General features: G+C 52.0%; 9 protein-coding genes across 9 annotated transcripts; 5 read left to right on the top strand and 4 right to left on the bottom strand.

The window, feature by feature from the left end:
• Nucleotides 1–348: 348 nt before the first annotated feature.
• Nucleotides 349–1,445, bottom strand: N7474_009013 (NifU family protein; the record flags this gene model as incomplete). The annotated part of the gene is made up of 3 exons (XM_057200423.1): nt 349–495; nt 545–1,084; nt 1,164–1,445. 3 exons carry the CDS (start codon nt 1,443–1,445, stop codon nt 349–351), a joined length of 969 nt encoding a protein of 322 aa, XP_057048410.1.
• A 370-nt stretch (nt 1,446–1,815) lies between these two features.
• On the top strand, nt 1,816–2,409 carry N7474_009012 (zinc finger HIT domain-containing protein; the record flags this gene model as incomplete). Its single annotated transcript, XM_057200422.1, has 2 exons — nt 1,816–1,883; nt 1,938–2,409. 2 exons carry the CDS (start codon nt 1,816–1,818, stop codon nt 2,407–2,409), a joined length of 540 nt encoding a protein of 179 aa, XP_057048409.1.
• A 339-nt stretch (nt 2,410–2,748) lies between these two features.
• Nucleotides 2,749–5,916, top strand: N7474_009011 (putative Ras guanyl-nucleotide exchange factor RasGEF; the record flags this gene model as incomplete). The annotated part of the gene is made up of 6 exons (XM_057200421.1): nt 2,749–2,970; nt 3,027–3,336; nt 3,390–3,575; nt 3,755–5,292; nt 5,341–5,769; nt 5,833–5,916. The coding sequence occupies 6 exons, from the start codon at nt 2,749–2,751 to the stop codon at nt 5,914–5,916; spliced, it is 2,769 nt and encodes a 922-aa protein (XP_057048408.1).
• A 522-nt stretch (nt 5,917–6,438) lies between these two features.
• N7474_009010 (LYR motif-containing protein) lies at nt 6,439–6,861 on the top strand (the record flags this gene model as incomplete). The annotated part of the gene is made up of 1 exon (XM_057200420.1): nt 6,439–6,861. The coding sequence occupies one exon, from the start codon at nt 6,439–6,441 to the stop codon at nt 6,859–6,861; it is 423 nt and encodes a 140-aa protein (XP_057048407.1).
• Nucleotides 6,862–7,475: 614 nt separating this feature from the next.
• Nucleotides 7,476–8,708, bottom strand: N7474_009009 (putative PP-loop ATPase superfamily protein; the record flags this gene model as incomplete). Its single annotated transcript, XM_057200419.1, has 1 exon — nt 7,476–8,708. The coding sequence occupies one exon, from the start codon at nt 8,706–8,708 to the stop codon at nt 7,476–7,478; it is 1,233 nt and encodes a 410-aa protein (XP_057048406.1).
• Nucleotides 8,709–10,921: 2,213 nt separating this feature from the next.
• On the bottom strand, nt 10,922–12,699 carry N7474_009008 (Major facilitator superfamily domain general substrate transporter; the record flags this gene model as incomplete). The annotated part of the gene is made up of 4 exons (XM_057200418.1): nt 10,922–11,170; nt 11,224–11,328; nt 11,382–12,571; nt 12,627–12,699. 4 exons carry the CDS (start codon nt 12,697–12,699, stop codon nt 10,922–10,924), a joined length of 1,617 nt encoding a protein of 538 aa, XP_057048405.1.
• Nucleotides 12,700–13,692: 993 nt separating this feature from the next.
• Nucleotides 13,693–14,753, top strand: N7474_009007 (amidohydrolase family protein; the record flags this gene model as incomplete). Its single annotated transcript, XM_057200417.1, has 2 exons — nt 13,693–13,803; nt 13,857–14,753. The coding sequence occupies 2 exons, from the start codon at nt 13,693–13,695 to the stop codon at nt 14,751–14,753; spliced, it is 1,008 nt and encodes a 335-aa protein (XP_057048404.1).
• A 624-nt stretch (nt 14,754–15,377) lies between these two features.
• On the top strand, nt 15,378–17,057 carry N7474_009006 (cytochrome P450; the record flags this gene model as incomplete). Its single annotated transcript, XM_057200416.1, has 6 exons — nt 15,378–15,563; nt 15,611–16,078; nt 16,140–16,288; nt 16,349–16,516; nt 16,574–16,823; nt 16,872–17,057. Coding segments are annotated over 6 exons (1,407 nt in total), but the record flags the coding sequence as incomplete, so codon positions are not given.
• A 153-nt stretch (nt 17,058–17,210) lies between these two features.
• Nucleotides 17,211–18,922, bottom strand: N7474_009005 (T6SS phospholipase effector Tle1-like catalytic domain-containing protein; the record flags this gene model as incomplete). Its single annotated transcript, XM_057200415.1, has 3 exons — nt 17,211–18,446; nt 18,501–18,605; nt 18,665–18,922. The coding sequence occupies 3 exons, from the start codon at nt 18,920–18,922 to the stop codon at nt 17,211–17,213; spliced, it is 1,599 nt and encodes a 532-aa protein (XP_057048402.1).
• Nucleotides 18,923–19,577: the final 655 nt, after the last annotated feature.

Genomic DNA, 19,577 nt, shown 5'->3' with positions numbered 1-19,577 from the left:
CTAGACTTACCCCGGATTGATGTTGCGGGGAGAGCTTGTTGATCACACACGGTTACAGCTGGACGGTGCACAGGCGAATCATGCCACCCCCCGAGCCTCCGGGGCAAGTCGAGTCGTCTTTCCCCGCGCGGCTCGGCCAATCTATCCGGTTGTTTGTGTTGGCCAGAGTGCTGACGTAGGTGGAGGGAGGCACCCGAGGAGATCCTAGGAGGCGGCGAGGGGAGTGAGTTTGGTTAGGACTACAAGGGAGTGTAGAATGGATCGAGGTGATTGGAAAGTGGGTGGTATGATCCGGCCTGTATACGATCGCTTGGTGGCTGTGGCGGATGGATCCAGACGCTAACTAGACTACTGCGGTGCACTATCCAGCGGGCTACTGGCCGTCGCCCCAGCACCCTTCTGCTGCCGGAGCTTCTCCTCAAACCGGGCAAACTCATGCATGCTGATCTCCTCCTCTTGGTCCATGACCTGCTCCACACCCTTCACCTCCTCAATCTACCCGTAGTCAGCACCCACCCAGGCGAGGGGGCCAAAAAGAACTCACATAATGCATCAGCATCGACTCAATCCCATTCTTCAGCGTCACCGTACTCGAGTCGCACGTCCGACACGCGCCTCGGAGCTTCAGCATCACAATTCCATTCTCGAACCCGCGCAGCTCGATGTCCCCGCCATCTTCCTGGATCGCCGGCCGAATCCGCGTCTCCAGCAACTCCTTAATCATGCCCACGACCTCATCATCCTCCTCATTGTAAACCAGCGAGTCCTCACCCCCGCCCTCCTGCGCGCTCTCGGCGCCGACATTCTCTACCGTGGCGACGATCGTCTCGCCCGACGTCACGGCCTGCGTGATGATGCTGAATACCTCGGGTTTGATATGCGCCCATTGCGCATCGCTGGCCTTGGTGACGGTGATAAAGTCCGCGCCGTAGAAGACGGACGTGACGCCGTCGACGTCGAGGAGCTTAGCGGCCAGCGGGGATGGGTGCGGCGGAGCGAGCGTTGCGCGCGGGGAGAGATACTCCAGGAAAGTGGTGGGGAAGTCTTCGGGCAGGACGCGGTGATTGGGGATGAATTTGAGAGCCTGCAGAAGCGGTGATCAATCAGCTGAATTCTTCATTGCGGTGCCGAACGGTCGGTCCAGAGCGGTCCATCAGACGTACATCGGGGTTGGGCGTGTTTTCGGTCTGGATGAAGATCGTCCGCTTGCTGCTCGGAGACACGGGCGATTGTGACGCCCGCTGCTGGTGTAGTCGGAGGGTCGGGCGTCGACGAGTCTCCGAGGCTGTCAGTGTTGGAAGGCGGGTGGTGCTGGCGATGCTGCGAGCGGCGCCGAATGCTGCGGGTTTGATGGTGCGGGTGCAGGACTCCGTGGTGGATGTGGCTCGGCGCACACCGAAGAGTGTGCGGCGCAGCATGGCGGTTGATGCAGTGCCCAGGGACATTTTGATTGCGAGATGGTAGCGTTGGAAAACATCCTCGGCGGAGAAAAAAGGGCTCTGACGCAATCTCGAGGGTCACCTGACCGAGAGCTGATAAATCAGGATCCGCCCATCTCCTATTCCGATGAAGGCATATTAGATTGATTCATTGAATCCGGACCGTGGCAGTATAGGATCTAGGCTAATCACTTCCTTCCTTTCGAGACCGCGCAATTCCCCCCCCCCCCAAAAAAAAAATCCCCAAAGAGAAGGGGTCGGTCCGACAATCACGTGATGTACTGCAACAGGCAAGTGCGGCTCTTCCAGCCTCAGGCATCGACAATTTTCTCGTTGGCACCGTTCTCGCTCCCCCTTTGAACCGGCACACTACACGATGGGGACCTGTGAGGTCTGTTCGTCAGAAGCAGCCAAGTATCGCTGTCCCACATGCGGGCTCATGAGGTAATTCGGTTCTTGTTCCCATCGTCGAACCGGCTCACTAACTCATTGAGGCAGTTGTTCGCTGGCCTGCACCCAGTCCCATAAGATATACTGTGCGCCCAAGACGAGCCTGTCGCACGAGGACCCTCCACCTATAACACAGCTGCCTAGGGATGCCAACGGCGACACTCCCCCCGACCAGAAAAAGCGCGTAGCCACCCCGGCCGCCATCGCGGCATCACCCGAGCTGAAAGAGCTGGTGCAGCGCTGCCCGCAGCTTCGCGGTCAGTTGCAAGATACATACCAGACCACACTAGAAGAAGAATGGGTCGAATGGAATCCCCCCGCCGGACGCGGCCGTGGCCGAGGAGGCTCTGCTCGCCGCAGCAGAGGCCCGTGGACGGCCGACAAGGGATTCAATCGCGGTCTGGGCAAGGTGCGTCAGCTGCGACAGCGCTGTGAGGCAGGGCTGGAGACGGGGCCGGGGGCGGAGGGTTTTATGCAATTTTTGGCGCTGGTCACCAAGGAGAGGAACGCGACCGAATGAACTAATCCCAGTAATGAATAGTAAATGAATACGGATCAAAAAAAATTCATGGAGACGAATGAGATAGCGCGTCTGGGGCCAAATCCCAGCGAAGAAGTAGATACACTTGACACTAACTCCGTTAGTTAACCAAGGGAAGTTAATCAGCCACCCTTGGGCCTCCTGTTTGCACCTGACATCTCCTGCTTCTCGATCGACCGCCTTCTTCGTCTTCTCTCTTTCGTTCTGACCCCGTTCCCTACATGGTCTGTCTACTCTGTCCGACAAGAATAATGGGTCCAGCGCTGTGTTGCTGGTGCTCGCAATAATTCGTATTCGCCTGCGCGTCTGCCCCTCGTTATGGCCTCGTCTCAATCTCACGGAGCGTCCACCGACAAGGGCCAGAAGACGCCCACCTCCCCTCCACCGGGCATCCCTCGCACCTCGTCTGCCTCCTCGAGTGGTTCCCACAAACCCGACCCCGGGCGGAAGGGCTCGAGATCCGATCAGCCCCTCGTTGAGGAGGATGAGCGACCCCCCGTCCCTGCCAAGTCCACGCCGGCTCCGAGTAAGGGCGACGAGGTATGGCAGAAAACCACCCCACCGTGAGAATGACGGGCGTTTCTAACCTACGACAGGAATCGGCCAAAGTCGGGTTCCCCGAAGTCACCATTGCGGTGGTTGGTGAGGAGAATGCGGGCAAGAGCAGCTTCATTCGTCGCGCCTTGGACTTGAAGACGACGCCCGCCGCAAATTCCAGCAAGAAGAAGATGTCGCTGGATGGGTCGGTCTACATCGTGCGCATGCTCGAGGTGGATCTGAAGGAGGTCCGGCTGGGCAGCAAGAAGAACATTTTATGGCCCAAATCTTCGCCCAGAATTGACGGGGCTCTGGTGCTCCATGATGCCACGGAGCCGGAGAAGCTGGAAGAGATGACCAATCTACTGGGTGCGTCGATCCCAGGCGTCTGCTCAGACATAAGATTCACTAACTGTTAACAGACTCCCTGGATGCCGCGGCGCTACCGTTCCTGCTGGTGGCATGCAAATGCGATTTAATCACTGACGACAGCAAGCTGGAGCCGCTCCATGGGCGCTACGAGATCCGCCGCACATCTCCCGAATCGCCGCGGTCGCAGCGGATGTGTATTGCACTGGTGCTGCGGACCATCATTGCGCACCGAGAAGGTGAGTGCCCGTTTCTTTGTCTGGTTCAATCCGATTGTGGTGAGCTTGGGCCTCTGGCGAGCCACTAGCGGCGTTAGCGGTCCTTTTTGTTCTTGTCATCCACCGATCGACAGCGCAGACCCCCCCTCCCCCCAAAAAAAGACACTAGGGACTCGAATCTGACAGCCTTTCTGTGCCAGACTTGTCCGCCCAACCTAAAAGTTCGATTCCTCCTCCGTCATACTCCCCCCAGAAATCTCCCGACTCGACTCGCCAATCCACCACCGACAGGCACCACGCCCGCGCCAAGTCCGAGAACCCTACTGCCTTGACCGGAGCCGCTGGCGGCTCAACAACGACGGCCGTGGATCGGACAGTGGATGGGGACGGCGGGAACCGTCGGCCCACCGACCAGACATCCTCCTCCAACCTGGCTCACCAAACGACCGCCCGTCCGTCTAGCTCCTCGCGATATGCTCGGAGCAATTCCCAACCTGTGCGACCGCAGACGCCTCCCTCTGCGCCTCGCCTGAACCCACGCCGACCGTCCGCCACGAGCGACTCGCCCAACCGAGACCAAAACCGCCAGCAGCGAATGCATACAGCCTGGCGTGATAGCGTTGGCTTGGACGCCTTCAGCAGCTTCTTGAACATGGACGAGGAATTGGAAGACGGGCAGAGCCGCCCCACCAGTCCTGGTGGGGTGATTCGAACGAAGCCTAGCAGCGAGAGCAACTCGAGTGCCGAATCAGGGCTATCATTTGATGAGCTGGTGGACCGTCTGGTTGCCATGCCCATGTCGAAGAATGATAACAAGTTCCAGTCAATATTCCTGTGCCTATACCGAAAGTTTGCAGCACCTGCAAGTTTGCTGGGAGCGTTGATCACTCGTTTTGACCGGAACGAGACAAATACTACCGACCAGCTTGCCCGCATTGCCGATCAGCTGAGGCTGTTGAATGTCGTTGCTCAGTGGGTGTCTGAATATCCTGGGGACTTTGCCTACCCCAAGACACGCAAACGCATCGGCGAGTTCGTGGCAACCCTTGAGAAGAGCCATTTCTACATGTTCGCCGCCAAGGAGATCGGATCGTATCTAGACTTGAATGCCGAGGATGACGAAGCTAGCTGGGCCTTTTCGGATGGCGACGTCGAGGACAACGGCCATACAGAGACATTCTTCCACAATTCTGGTCGAAGCTCGCCGGTTCCGTTCCTCACTTCTGCCTACGACGACGAGGAGGAGGAAGAGGAGGATCCTATCTACAGCATGAGCGCACTCGATCTCAGCGATGGGCCGCATGACTCGACTTCCCGGCTTTCCGCAAGCGTTTCCCTATCTTCCAATCCGGAGAAGCCCAGCAGTACCCTCAATCTGTCGTTTACCATGTTGACAACTGAGGCTGCTCAGAAAGAAGCTGCGCGTCTGGAGCTTACGCCTCGTACTCTTCTGACCAAGATTCAGTGGCGGTATTTTATGGAGACACCGGAGGAAGAGTTCGCACGGGAACTAACGCGTATCGATTGGATCATGTACAACTCGTTCCGGCCACGCGATCTCGTCCGCCATGTGAGCATCTCCGGCGTGGATAAGGAGAAAATCAAGAGTTTGAAGAATGTCAACCGGATGATCAAGCAGTTCAACCACCTCGCTTTCTTCGTGGCGAGCATGATTCTCTTACGCGACAAGCCGAAGCATCGGGCCAAGGCTTTGGAAAAGTTCATGCTGATCGCGGCGGTAAGTTTTGATCCATTTAGTTTTAGATCATTGCTGACAGTAATCCAGAAACTCCGCCGCCAAAATAATTACAACTCACTGGGTGCCGTCATTGCCGCCATCAACGGCACCCCTGTCCACCGCCTGAACCAAACCCGGGATCTGATCCCTGCCCACACGCAAAAGGAGTTCATGCGGCTGGTCATCCTCATGAGCACCCAGCGCAGTCACTTTGCCTACCGTCTTGCATGGGAGAACTCCTTCACAGAGCGTATCCCATTCTTGCCACTACACCGCCGTGACCTGGTTTCTGCCGAGGAAGGAAACAAGACCTTCGTCGGCGAGAATCGGTCTCGGATTAACTGGAAGAAATTCGAGGTCATGGGCGAGGTCGTGCTGGGGATCCAGCGAAGCCAGAAGACGCCTCACCCGCAGGCTCACCGGTATGATGACGTTGAGCGGTTGATTTTGAATTCGAAGTTCTCTGGCGATGAAGAGGTGAGCGAGCCCAGTTCTTGTGCTAGTGATTGATTGCCCTTTTGGCTGACCTGACCCTGTCAGGACTTGTACAGCCGCAGTTTGTATCTCGAGCCATCGACCGGCGGTGAGGCACCGCGCAGAAAATTCGGCTGGTTACGTTCATGATAACCATACCCCACCCCTGTCCCCTGGGTCTGTTCCCTATACAAAATCACATTTTCCCTCTCCCTTCTTTCCTTCCCATCATGCTCCCCCTCACGTCGACATGCCCCTCTATGATTGATATATATTGCCTCTTGTTTTTTATTCATTTACTGCGCGTCGATGAAGGTACGTGAGCTGTGCTGTGACGTGACATGACGCTTGGAGCGGCGCATGCATTTTGATTGATGAGGCCGCGACGATGTTTTGTACATAGAGTGAGCACGTCCGTTCCTGGCGGCGGGAGTGTCACCGGCCCCGTGGTGTAGATCGGAATCTCTACCCCCTGGTATATACCTCTTTACCTACTTTTTACTCGGTAAATAATAAACGCTATGTACTCGTACCTTCTCTGTTCAGGCCAGGATCCGGACCGCATACCTCCATCGATCACGTGATGACGAAGCTCCGACTTTTCCAGCAACAACCCGTCCATTCATTCAGCTTCATCTTTGTACCTCTCTTTGCTTCCAAAGCAAAACCATAATGACTGAACCACTCACCCTCCAAACCCGCACCGTTTACCGCGCCCTCCTCCGCGAACTCCCACGCCGGCATCTCTCCACCCCATCCCCGCTACATCAACGTCTCCGCCAGCTCTTCCGCGCAGAAACCACAACCCCTTCAACCCCATCACCACTCCCTCAATCAACATCAATACCAACACAATCAGCACAAGCAGAACCAACATCCACGCTCCCCTTCTCAACACCATCCACAATAGAAGAACGCGCTCTTCGCATCCAAGAAGCGGAGCAACTAGCCCAGTACGCTCGCGCACAGCGCGCCTATGCAGCGCTGCTGGAGCGGTATAATCCCGGCATGGACATGGATGAGGAGGAGAGGGTTAGATTGACGGCTAGGAGGGTGGGCTTTGATTTGCCGGTGGTGAAGGGGACGCAGGAGTAGGTTGCAGTTATGGACTGCCTGGATGGGAGTACTGTTGGTTATATCGAAGTGGATAGCCGGGGTTTGATTTTGTTCTGGGGATTTTGACATGGATGGGGACAAGAGAAATACAGAAAGTGGTTGTTGTCAGTGTTGTTGGCGGTGGTTGTGGTGGATGCATATATATTCCATGACTTGAGGCCATGGGATGGGCGTTTCTCTTGAATATAGGTCTATGTTCATGTATACTAGGATCTGGGCTGTTTGTTTTGTACAAAGATGGAATTGAATTCGGATGGTCCTTGTTTGGCCAATTGGTATCTCTTTGGTATTTGCATGGTCTCACTTTCGAGGAGACTCGACTCGAACACTGGTCACCCAACCCGGTGGTTTTGTTGTCTGTTTAAAGGGACTCGTGACAATCATACAGGGCGGTTAAGTTCGACGAAGCCTTGGAATGCAGGTGTAGATGCTGCTGCGACTGGTCTTCGCTGGGCGGTTTCCAGGTTGCGGTGGTAACAGCAGTGCCTTAGGTGGTTAGAAGTGAATGCTCACTGGCAGTACAGATTTCGTGATGCTTTTTGCATCTTCGGAAGGGAAAGGGTACTCGGCCATGAATGGCCCGATGAGGTACCTCAGCTATTCGTCAAATGAGTGCGCTCCATCTGCCGCATTAAGGTCGTGCTGCTTTCCTCGTCTTCTATGCCCACGCTGACCTCAATAGCAGTTTTGGGTCGGTTCCGATTGAGACCCTCCAGAAGCGAGCAGGCCTTGCAGACCCGGTTGCTAGAGATGTAGCCACATTTCTCGCAATAGCCCATAGTCTGCACCTTGACCTGCTTGCCTGTCGGTCGAAACGAATTGGCTGGAAGTCCGACTTCTGTCTCGTGCGACTCGGCGACGTCGTTGGCTGCCAGCTGCTTCTCCATCGCTGCCATCTCGCCGCCGCCGGATCGCCCGTTCTGGCTTCCGCAGCCACCCACCGACTCATCCTCTACCGCTGCAGCTGCCTGTCTTGATTTACCACTCTGGGACCGTTCCTGTGGAACAAGTGCTGCCATGTCCTCGCCGCTCTTGACAATATCCAGAATTGAACTGGGGCGGATCTTCTCCAGGTCTTTGATCAGAGTGCGTGCACTACCCCGAAACGCCTCCGGAGAATATATGCACTCGGTGCTGAAGTAGTCCAGCTGGCGATGATGCGCGTATAGCACAATCTCCTTCTCATATGCATACTTGAGCGGCTTGCTGCGCTTGATCTCCGAAGCGTCCGAATCAGTGACGATATTAGTCCCTCGAGACAAGCGCGGCACGTCCCCCCGCAACAGATTCATCATAACTGTCTCCGCAACATCATCCGCATTGTGCCCGGTGACAACATGTTTGATCGCCAAGCGCGCCGCGCCCCGGTCGAGCGCCTGTCGCCGAAACACACCACAGTACGTGCAGTTGCCCTTCTTGCCGATTTGTTCCACCACCTGGTCCATCGTCCATCCGTACAACTCGCCGTACCCCACTATTTCAAGCGGCATGTCATATTGCACCGCGTTGCGCTTGACGGTTTCTAGGCTGTCGTCACGGTAGCCGCGGATACCCTCGTCGATCGATAAAAGACACAGATCCAGCCCGTAGTTGTATCGCTCGTTGAGTGTCTTCAGGACAGCCGCGAGCACGGTGCTATCCTTGCCGCCGCTAGCACCGATTGCGACGCGCTCGCCGGGGTAGAAGAGGCGGGCGCCAGTGATTGTTTCGTGGACTTCGGTCTCGAAGATCTGGAGAAAGCATGCGCGGCAAAGCTTGTAACGGTTCTTGGGTCGGATAATGACTGCGCGGGCCTGGTGGCAGTGAAAACAGGTCGACGGCGCCATGTTTGGAGGGTTGGGGTGGGGGAGTTGGCGAGAGAGAGAAGAGAGAGAGAGACGAAGGAAGAATTTCCTCGGCGGCGGGAGAATCGGGTCCGTGCGCGATAACGAGAAGTACAGACGGGCGGAACGATGGATTCTCGGGTTAATGCTATGTAGCTATCCACTTCTTTCTTTTTCTTCTTCGTCATCTCCTGTCACAACCTACCTGGAAGACCAGCGCGTCATCAAAAGAGAAAGAGAGAAGCTTGAACAGCAGAAGCGATCCTTAACGGCAGCCTCCGAGGTACCAAGAAAAGACTGAATGCAGATGGATCGATTTTCCAACTCAGAATTTTGGACAAACGCTGCTGAGGAGGGGAAACTGTTCCTGTAACGAAGCCAGGTAGATCGCAAGATCTCGTTCCAGGACTTCGCACCTCTTGAGTCTGGATGGAAACGGACCCCGGAAGTCAAGGGGCGCTTCTAGGGGCTACAAAGGTGACCTGCGAGAAGTGTGCGGATGAGCTACAGTCCAAGACAAAGAGACTTCATGAAGCTCTTAATGGACATTCTCCAGCATTGGTAGTGGAAATGTTTGTCAATCGATGGAGGCAGTGAAGATCTAGACAGGTCTGATTGAATACCCCTATCGGCTTATCTCCCCGCATCTCCTTCCACCCATTGTCAATCTGTCGAAAGCTACAACAATATTCTCTAGTCAAAGGCTCATTACTCCGTCGAGGCTCTTTTCCGGGAGTATCTGCGATGCCCGCACCATGCGAAACGAAAAGGGTTTGTGACCAATGCCACGCTTCAAGGAGAAGTGCGGGCGGCCTGATATCGCCTGCGAACGATGTGCTCGACTCAATCACACCTGCCACACTACTCGCCTGCGTGTTCGACCCGGCAAAAAGCCCCGAGGTACCAAAACCGTGGGTTACACGCTTCCCAGCTCCTCCGTCAAAACACATAGCAATCGATTGGTACCTCCACACCTCCACAAGCGATGCTCATGTGTTCTTTGATTCTCGTGCCTACAACTATATTCCCAGTAACCCAACCCAATTCCCCGAGCTCGCGTGTGGGAGAAATATTTCTTCGACCTCATGAAAGATATGTCGGCCCCTTCGCTCCTCGGTATATACTTGATTGGCCCAAGTTTTCACGAAATCCACCATCGGTCCTTCGTGCAGTACCCCCTTCAAGCGCCACCGATCCTGAAAGATGCTATAGTGGCTTGTGCCGCCGTCCTTCTTGGTGACCAATACAGTCAACACGATGGCCTCGGTCTTCAAATTGCCAACCGGCGAGGCGCATTGGCCATGTCATCTCTAAGTTGTCTTGCGGTCATTGACTTTGATGATCTCGCCATCGCTTTGATACTCGGTGTGGCTATGGCTATGTTTGCCATGCATGTGGAAGATGGTCAGCCAATTCTTATAGCGCACTACACACTCAACCTCATCAAGCCAAGTGCTGTATATCGTGCCTTTTCCGGCTCGGGCGCCGACTCAGGGATGATAGATTTCTTGTTGTCTCATCACCACCGAAATTTCGGAATGTCTGCTTCGATCCGAAAAACCAACTATCAGCATCGAAGCCAAAACAACGGGTCATGTTGATCGCTATATTGGGCTCAGTGGTTCGTTGCTGGCCGTTCTTTACGACATATGTGAAGTTAGTCATTTACTCCGACACAGCAATGAAACTGCACACCTGAAAATTATGACGCGCCTTGATACATTACAAATTTTGGTAGAGGAATGGCAACCATTGACTCCAGCAAAATTTTCTCAATTGATTCTCCCAACCCGAGGTCACTACCATGCTGATGCAGGCCAAGATTCTCCGCCTGAGTGCGCTTCTTATTATACACCGGTTACGACATCCATTTGGTTAGTGCAATCAAGGAGCTATTCAAATGCCTAAATCTATCCTAGAGGAATTTGGAATGGTCATAAAGAGCACGGGGAGATCAATGCCGGGCTTAGGGGTTGCCTGTCAAGCAGCGTGCTTTGAAATTATAGATTTGGGAGAGCGAAGGGCCATGCTTGCAATGGACCAGTCGGTCATAAAATTCTCGAAACAGTCTGTGGCCTTATTTAAGGCCTATTAAATCTCCGTGTGTGCGGCGCGGGATTGTGGAGCTCAGTTCTACTGGTTCAATATAGCTGATTATACAGACCGAATGGGCAAGTTGAAGAGTTGAATATAGTATCTAGTACTGTTGACCCCGGTCAGATAGTACGATGGCTAAGCTGTTTCTGTGCCATCTTCTTGTACCTCGTCGCAGTAGCGACTCTTGCCCTTTTGCCCCAAATGAGTAAAGGCACTGGAAGCAATAAAATAACAAAATTAATGAGCGCAATGAGAATATGGAGGTTCTGCAGGCCCATGCCTTCGACCCATGGAGTCAAGACAAGGAGGACAATGACAGACAAAATGTTTCGCATGAAGACAACTCCAACCAGTGCATCGCCAATAATCTAAGCAACTCAATTAGTCAAATCGAAGACGATGTGGTTGTAGGTTCACTCACATCCTGATAGCAGTCCATGAGGTAAGATAGCGAGATAGCGCCGACCGAAGCTAATGCAAACCCAAAGAAGCCGAAACCAACGGCCAAAAGACCCCAGCTAACACCCTGTATTCAAAATCAGTTACGAGCGTGAAACCATTTCCGAGATCAAAACATACATGAGCAATACCTATGCCGAACATCAATATCCCGGCCGGACTTATGATGGCAACAGGAAGGGACAGCCAAAGACGCATCTCCGGTTCATAGATACCGCCGTTTCTCTTCGAGAGCCATATAATAAATTTGTCGCAGATATATCCACCAAATGGGAAACCTAGAAGAGCACCGACGAAAGGTGGAAGGTTCATCATGCCGATGCCGATCGCAGAAAAATTGTACGGCGCGTAGATCATGTACGATGCTTGCAGTGAGGTCATGACCGCAAACCAACACAACGTTGTGCCATAGGTGATGGCACAGTATGTAACTGCTGGAAAAGTCAGAAGCATTATAAATGGCTGATAAACATGCTGCCAAATCGACTCGTTAGTGGTGGTGACGAGGGCCATTCGTTGGCGATATGTCTTCAGCTTGATATCGGATTGCGCGACTCGATTCGCCACGGCCGCTCTGTTGGTCCGATCCTTATTTTCAGCCTTGGACTTTCCACCCGTTGAATTTGAATTCTGTGAGACAGGCGTAGGTGTAATATCATGGCCCCGGATAGGCGGTATGTATTTCGATTCCTCAAAGAGAAAGACCACGCAGAGTAGTGTCACGCTGAAGAAGATGACACACCACCACCACATCCACCTCCAACCCTGCGAGACGGTAATGTACCCAGAGACGACGGGGCCGAGAAAAGCACCAGTGCTCTGGAAGATGACATACCAGCCATTCATAGTGGCGTGTTGATGTACGAAAAACATGTCCGCTATAGTAATCTGAGCAATGATCTCGCTGATCGCGCCTCCAAGCCCAGATATCAAATTGCTTCCAATGAGATCACCAAAAGTATAGACCTTGGCCTGCCAAATGCAAGACGCCAACTGAAGAGCAACGCTAATGAGGTAAATCGGCCGCCGACCATATTTGTGCACCAGAGGAATGAAGAATATGCAGCCCACAGCAAGGCCGGCATAGTTGATCCCGGCTCCCATACTCAAATTATCGAACGTAAAGCCGAGATCTCTCTCCATAAGACCCCATGCCGTAAAGCCGATGTCAAGCTGGACAAAGGTCCAAAGGACGTAGAAGCTGACCAAGGTAAAATTGAGGGCCTTCCGAGCAGTAGACCAGTTGAGAGGGTCGTTCGGGTCAGAGGAGGGAGTAGGAAAGAGAACCAATTGCTCTCTTGCTGGGTGAACTGAATCGAATGTGAGCGCGTCTTTTCTCGATCAGATTCGGGCAATCATGCTTACGGTCTTCCAGCGTCACTGTCCCTGGTGCCCAAAAGGCCGCATCCCTTCCCTGCTGCTCATCAGCAGGCGCCATAATGAGTGAAAGGCCGAAGAGGCCCAAGTTGATGAAACAAAAGTTGCGGTTAGGGCGAGGCCATGACGAACCATGATTATTATTAGGCTGGCCGCTTCTTGCGCTTGGACCTACGGAGCTGCGTACGGGAGATCCAATCTCATGATTGAGGGCCAAATTGTGGATAAAACGGACCCTGATCGCGGGGTTCACACTGGTCGAGAGAGCGCACTTGAAACAGGCTGGCTTGGCACTCTCCAGGTGAGCACCACTGTCGATCTGCAACCCTCCGCTTATCTGGCTTTGAGACCAAAACGATTAGAATTTATGCCGATCTCGCGCTGTGCAGTTTATACTATGTTGTGATCTGGAGATCGCCGGAACCATCCACGGGTCTGTTTTGGGACCCAAATCGAAGCTTTCTTGGCATAGCTTGAATTTGCTCCAGGACAAACAAACGGGTTGATCTAGCCGATTTCATTACCCGGCCACAGAAATCTTGAGATGTGGCAGCACAGTTCTTTGGGTAGCTTCCATGACAGCTTTGATGGTGGAGTTGTTCCATCCGAGGTGGAAAGTCATCCATGAGTCCAAAGATCAATTTGAGATCGACCATCTTAAACTTCTCTAATGTCTTGATGCCATTTTGCAATTACGGCATTCTTTTGCAGCTGCAAATGTTACCTCTTCTTTTAGTACATATTCCTGCTTCTCTTCTGACTTTTAGCGTGTCAGTTGCACCACAGCAATAATGGGGAATTTAGCAGGATCTTACATAGCACTTCTTTTATGTATCTTTACTAATTGTAACAGGTGTAGATCGCAAACAACCCCCAACCTTTAAATACTTGTTAATCCATTAATATCGAGAAATTGAGATTCATGGTCAGGGCCTTGGATAAGGCCCACGAGTGCTGTGGGTGGGGTGGAATGCGGGGACTATGATCAGTCTCCATCATTAGACCCTTCATTTTCTTCTCAATTTGTATTCCACTCGGCTTCCAAACCAGCAAAATGGAGAGAATAGACGTCCATGTCCACTGTGTGCCACCGGCCTATCGCGAATACTGCCTGCAGAATGACTTTGCGGGAAAAGGGCATCCGGATGGCATGCCGGCCATCCCCGTTTGTGATCCAAAATTTACGGTTATATTTCCGAGGATTGACGAAAACCGCAGGAGTGGGACCCGGAAACTCATATTGATTTGATGAAGCGCTTGAACATCACCAAGTCCATTTTGAGCATCTCATCCCCGGGAACTCATTTGACGCCAGGCAATGACGAGGAGGCGCGATCTCTGACCCGCCGCGTGAACGTCGACATGTCCAAAATTTGCGCTGACAATCCAGATCATTTTCTATTCTTTGCTTCGCTTCCTCTGCCGGACACTGAAGGCTCCCTTTCCGAGATCGACTATGCGCTTGACCACCTGGGCGCAGTCGGATTTCAAATTCTGACCAACTCGCACGGCATCTACCCGGGAGATCCACGCTTCAGCAAAGTTTTCGACAGGCTAAGTGAGCTGAAAGCTATTGTTTTCTGTCATCCAACCAGCTGCAACATTCACAATAGGCAGGATGGATCCGTCACTCGGGCGACGCCTCAATTTGGTGTGCCGAGCCCGATGATGGAATTCATGTTTGATTCGACCCGGTCGCTCATGAGTCTCCTTACATCAGGTACGGTAAAGAGATGTCCTGGCATTACATTCTTGGCATGCCATTGTGGAGGCACGTTTCCACCGGTGATGGAGCGGATTGCCCAGTTCTCTCAAGTGTTGCTCAGTCCAGAGCTACGAGTTACCGGAGACGAGGTGAAGGAGATGCTCCAAACGCGTTTCTACTTCGACCTTGCAGGGTTGCCATTCCCTGATCAAATCCACGGTCTTCTTCGATTAGTGGATTCGTCAAGACTGTTGTATGGGAGCGACTACCCTTACACACCGGTGCCAGCCGTACTAGCATTTGCTAAGAAAATGGATGATGGGTTTACAAGTGAGTTTTTACCTGAAGTGAAAGAAAATGTGTATCTTAAGAATGCCCAGGAGTTTCTTGCTAGAGCTCCTCATCATTAGCGTCTAATCTGTCTGCAAACAGTGTTTACTTGAAGCAATCAGATAAATATGCCCTGATAAACATGTTCTTATGCAAATTACTGTTTATTTTCTTTGAATTGCTCCAAAGAGAGTGAAACACAAGAAGAGCGACACGCATATGTACTCCCATTATGACCCGGATCCCGTAAACTGCTTGCAGGTTTAGTTAATGCAAAATACACCAGAAAACTAATTCACGCGTTGATGCTGAGAATGTGGCTTGCAAGTTTTAAGAAGAGTGTGCGAGCTGACACCCCACTATTATACGGCGACTGTCATAGACCCCGCAAACTCTGTCGTGGGCTTACTGGTTAGATTGGCTACTGGAGGTGGTTATCTAGACCAGATGACGGGGGTTGAAATTTTGCGGGGAAGACTTAGGGAATTGACACAGGATAAAAGCAAGGGCCCCCTAGAGCATGATTCCAAGCTTGTTGTCGACTTCGTACATTGAAAATGGCGGTCTTACAATCAGCACCCGACAACCCTGAACCTCACAATCACAATCAGCTTACTCTCGGCGTTTATTTTGCCTTACTGGTATTTTTATTCGTCAGGCCAATTGCTGTAGCGCTGAAGCCTGGCCTAAGATCAATACCAGGCCCGATTATTGCACGCTTCACGCCTTTCTACCGCCTCTGGAAAATTGCCAAGGGCGACGCTCCCGACTTTTATCTGAGACTGCATCGTCAATATGGTCGGATTGTTCGCACTGGGCCGAAGACAGTGGATATTTCAGACCCCAAAGCACTGCCAATCATATACGGCATCGGCAGCAAATTTCTCAAAGTGAGTACAGTTAAACTACAAACTAAGTTATTTTAACAAGTAAGTAGTCTGGATTCTATGACACTATGAGCCCGTTCTACGAAGACGAGATCATGCCTAGCATGTTTACGGTGCGCGATCCGAACCAGCATCAGGCTCTCCGTCGACCAGTGGCACAGAAGTTTTCCATGTCTTCAATCAAAGCCCTAGAGCCTTTTGCGGATGAATGCACGAAAATTTTCATTGATTCTATGAAGGACCTTCAAGGTGAATGCATTGATTTGGGTGTCTGGCTCCAATGGTATGCCTTTGATGTGATTGGGGCAATCACTTTCCAGCGCCGGTTTGGCTTCATGGAGACCCGCCAGGATTTCAATGGCATGATTGCCGATATCGAGAGGGGCCTTCGATATGCAGGCACTATTGGTCAAGTGCCTGCCTTCCACCCGTGGCTTGCGGGCAACCTCTGGCTATCGAAGTTATTGGCTGCACAGCCGTTTGTGAAAGTGCCAGATCCTTTGAGGACTATTGTTCAGGTAAGTACTTTGTTCTTTAAGATATGGCTGAGCAACCCAATAAAGTATTAAATGATTGCAGTTTACTCAGCAATGCATTGATGATTATGACAGCGAGCCTGTCGAAAAGCACATGGATCGGCCGGATTTCCTTGCTTGGCTTCGAAGCGAGGAGAAGAAGGGCAAGCCAATGCTGAATCGTGATATGATTAATCATCTCAGCAACAATTTGTGAGCTTATGGACACAGACTCAAGCCCCAAGCTACCTAACAATCTTGCCACCTCATCAGACTTGCTGGGAGTGATACAACTGCTATCTCCCTCCGAGCGATCGTCTACTTCGTTGTCCAGAATCCGTCGGTCTATCGTAAGCTTCAAAACGAGATTGACGAAGCCGACCGGGCCGGAAATTTCTCAGAATACGTAACTTATGCCGAATGTCTTGAATTGCGATACCTGTGAGCATTGGACTCTATTTTCAAGCGCTATTGGCTAACGCCTCTCCAACCAAATAGCCAAGCAGTAATGAAAGAGGCCATGCGGTGCCATCCCGGAGTTGCCTTTCCCTTGGAGAGAATTGTTCCTGAAGAAGGAACTGAGCTCTGCGGCGTTCATCTCGAAGCGGGTACCATCGTCGGTATCAATCCGGCAGTGATGCACCACGACAAGACAATTTTTGGAGACGATGCCAGTGACTTTCGCCCAGAGCGGTGGATTGAGTCGAGTGATGAAGACATCAAGATTATGGATCGCCATCTGATGACAGTCTGTACAATGCTCCCACTCTTTTCCACCTATACTGATATGTCATAGTTTGGGTATGGTTCGAGGACGTGCATTGGAAAGAATATCTCTATTATGGAGATGGGGAAACTGATTCCACAGCTAATGCGGCACTTCGAGATTGAGTGGGCATCTGAGGACCCGAAATGGCGGGTTGAGACATTCTGGTTTGCCAAGCAGCATGGATTAAAGTGCCGGTTTCGCACACGGGAGTGATGTTCTATTTTGGTCGATTCTAAGCAGGGAGTATCACATCCATGTAACACACACGGTGGCTGAGAAATTGTCATTCTCTTTTCCTTTCATCACCGTCTGCTTTCCGCAAGCATAGCTTTGTAGAATGGCCGACCTGCGATACCGATGATAGAATTAGCATACACGTACCAGGAGTAGTATCCAAAAGGTTTGTGATAAACGGACGACCAAACTTCCGAAAAGGAATGCCAACTTGCCTTTATTAAGATGGAGCAACCTGTCTTCATACGGGCCTAGTGGTTCCTCCATCAAAATATCCCTCGGCGGCGTATCTCGCTCAGGCCCAACGTATACCCACCCCCATCGATGATCTTGTACCTTCTCCACAACCTCCTCTTCTCCCGCCGTCCCATCAAAATAGCGAGTATCACGGCGAGACACAACACGCATCCGTTCCAGCTTCCAGTCCTTCAGTGCAGAACATTTATACAGCCCTACATCATCGTATCCCAGACCCTCGAGGCTAAGACGAATGCGCACGCTTCTGTGCACGCTTTCGTGGGTATGTGTCAGAAACTCAGAAGTGGACAGAGCTGTGTTCGGATCAACATAATGGTACATCCCCGGCGTGCGAGTGGTTTTGCCAGCGAGGTGATAGTATCCGGTCTCGGGCTGAACAATTTCACCAAGCCCCCAAGGTCGAACAGGTCTGTGTTCGTTGAAGACGGAGGAAACGGCCCACTGGCTCCATGGCTTGTGTTGGTTGCCGGTTTGTGATTTTTGCGGGCGGGGATGATTGAAGAAGTAGCGAACACTCTGTTGAAAGATCCGATTAATAGTATCGTCCTCGAAGGCCACGCCAATTGATGTTAGTTGATCCATCATCCAAGCCATGGTGATATTGGCCAGTTCCTGGTCTGGAAGCCCACCCCCAACATTGGAATGGGCTCCCAGGAACCAGACTTGGCGTAAATCGGTGCGAACATTGCGAGGTCGGTTCCAAACACATGGAGCAAAAGATGTGCGGTCTTCGTCCAAAGCAAGTGCTTGAAAGGCATACTCGATTCCATTCGATAGTGATGTGTCGTAGAACTTGCATTCTTTTGTAGAGCGAGGTATCTTGAGTTTTTTGCTCAAGTTGGTGTCTGGAATGCCTAGACTTCCGACCGTTTCCCAGACTGCAACACAACGAACCTTGATGCGACGCCCATCCGGGTCATACAGTCGCGTGAGATCCTCCTCCTCCAGGCGATGCTTGTACTCCCGTTTGTCTCTGGGCTTGTCAGGGAAGGGTGTAGTCGGAAATTCATCCTTGTACCGAGGGTTTCTGATGTTCTCTATGTCTTTGAAGATTGGATAGAGAAGTTCCATTCCATTGTTATTGAGCAGCCCAATCTCGGTGATGAGACCCTAAAACCATGAATTTTCAATGCTCAAAACTTTCCAGAGAACGGCTATGCTTACTGCCACACTACGCGCAGTGAATGCACCGCGAGAGAAACCCACTATGATAATCTCATCTCCAGGCTCGTAATTGGTTGCAGCGAAACTATACGCTTCCCGAATATTCTGACATCTTGCAGTTAGGAATCCTTCCTGTCACCTCAACTAGTATGATTTCAACGCACCTCAGAAACTCCTGAGCCAAAAACCCCGCCCGCGATTTCATCAGTGATGTTCCCCGTGCTCCCAACACCAGGATGATAGTACATGACCTGGTTCTTCCCATTCGCGTCCCGTTTCTTCAGGGACCGATAGACGCGCGTCACATTTGTAGGCACCTGAAGAGTGGCATCCGGCTGGCCCAGGGTCGGCGGGTTATATCCCTTGTCACTGTTGACCCACGTGCCATCCAAACATAGGATGATGCGCTTTCCTTTTGGCATTGTATGTGTACGACTTGACCTGGTCGGCAACAATCAATTGTCTGTCAGATCCATGGAAAGACACACGGCAGAGAGGGGCTCGTTAATGAGTTCCGACTAGGCCCTTTTCAGATTAGCGTGATTGTAGGCCATGTTCCTATGTAATTCCCAATCTTTGACAGAGGACCGCATAGCCAACTGGCTTGGGCAATAGGCCCGCGGCGTATGAATAGTAATAATAATAATACAACCTCGGAAGATCAGGCCAGCTCGATAGGCGGCGGAGATTTCAACCTTGGTCTTTATGCGACCAGTGTGGCTTCGGCACAGATTACTGCGTCCAGCGTCTGGCGCAGATGATGATGTCGCCTGGGGCGTATGAACGGCCGAGCGGATATCAAAATTGAGATCTAAACGGGAAGTTGTAGACATCATGGCTATTTATTTGAAACAGGAGAGGACACGGCTAGATTTGACCCTGTTCAAGGCTGCCACGGCGTGCAACGTGGGGCCAAACTTAAATCACCACTGCGTCTCTCACAGCTTCGTTGTGCATTCAACATTCTCATGTAGGCTCTGCAGCGGCAAAGAACGCAAGGCAATCGACCCTTTACTCTAACATCCATATCTAGTACATACGACCACAGAGTTTGGGGAAAGGGGTTCAAGTCCACCC

This window comes from Penicillium riverlandense (genome assembly GCF_028828495.1).
Source record: "Penicillium riverlandense strain IBT 135883 chromosome Unknown utg000008l_segment0_segment0, whole genome shotgun sequence".
In the NCBI taxonomy this organism is placed as follows: domain Eukaryota; kingdom Fungi; phylum Ascomycota; class Eurotiomycetes; order Eurotiales; family Aspergillaceae; genus Penicillium; species Penicillium riverlandense.
The sequence above is the reverse complement of the archived record's forward strand: the minus strand, read 5'-3'. Positions and strand labels throughout refer to the sequence as shown.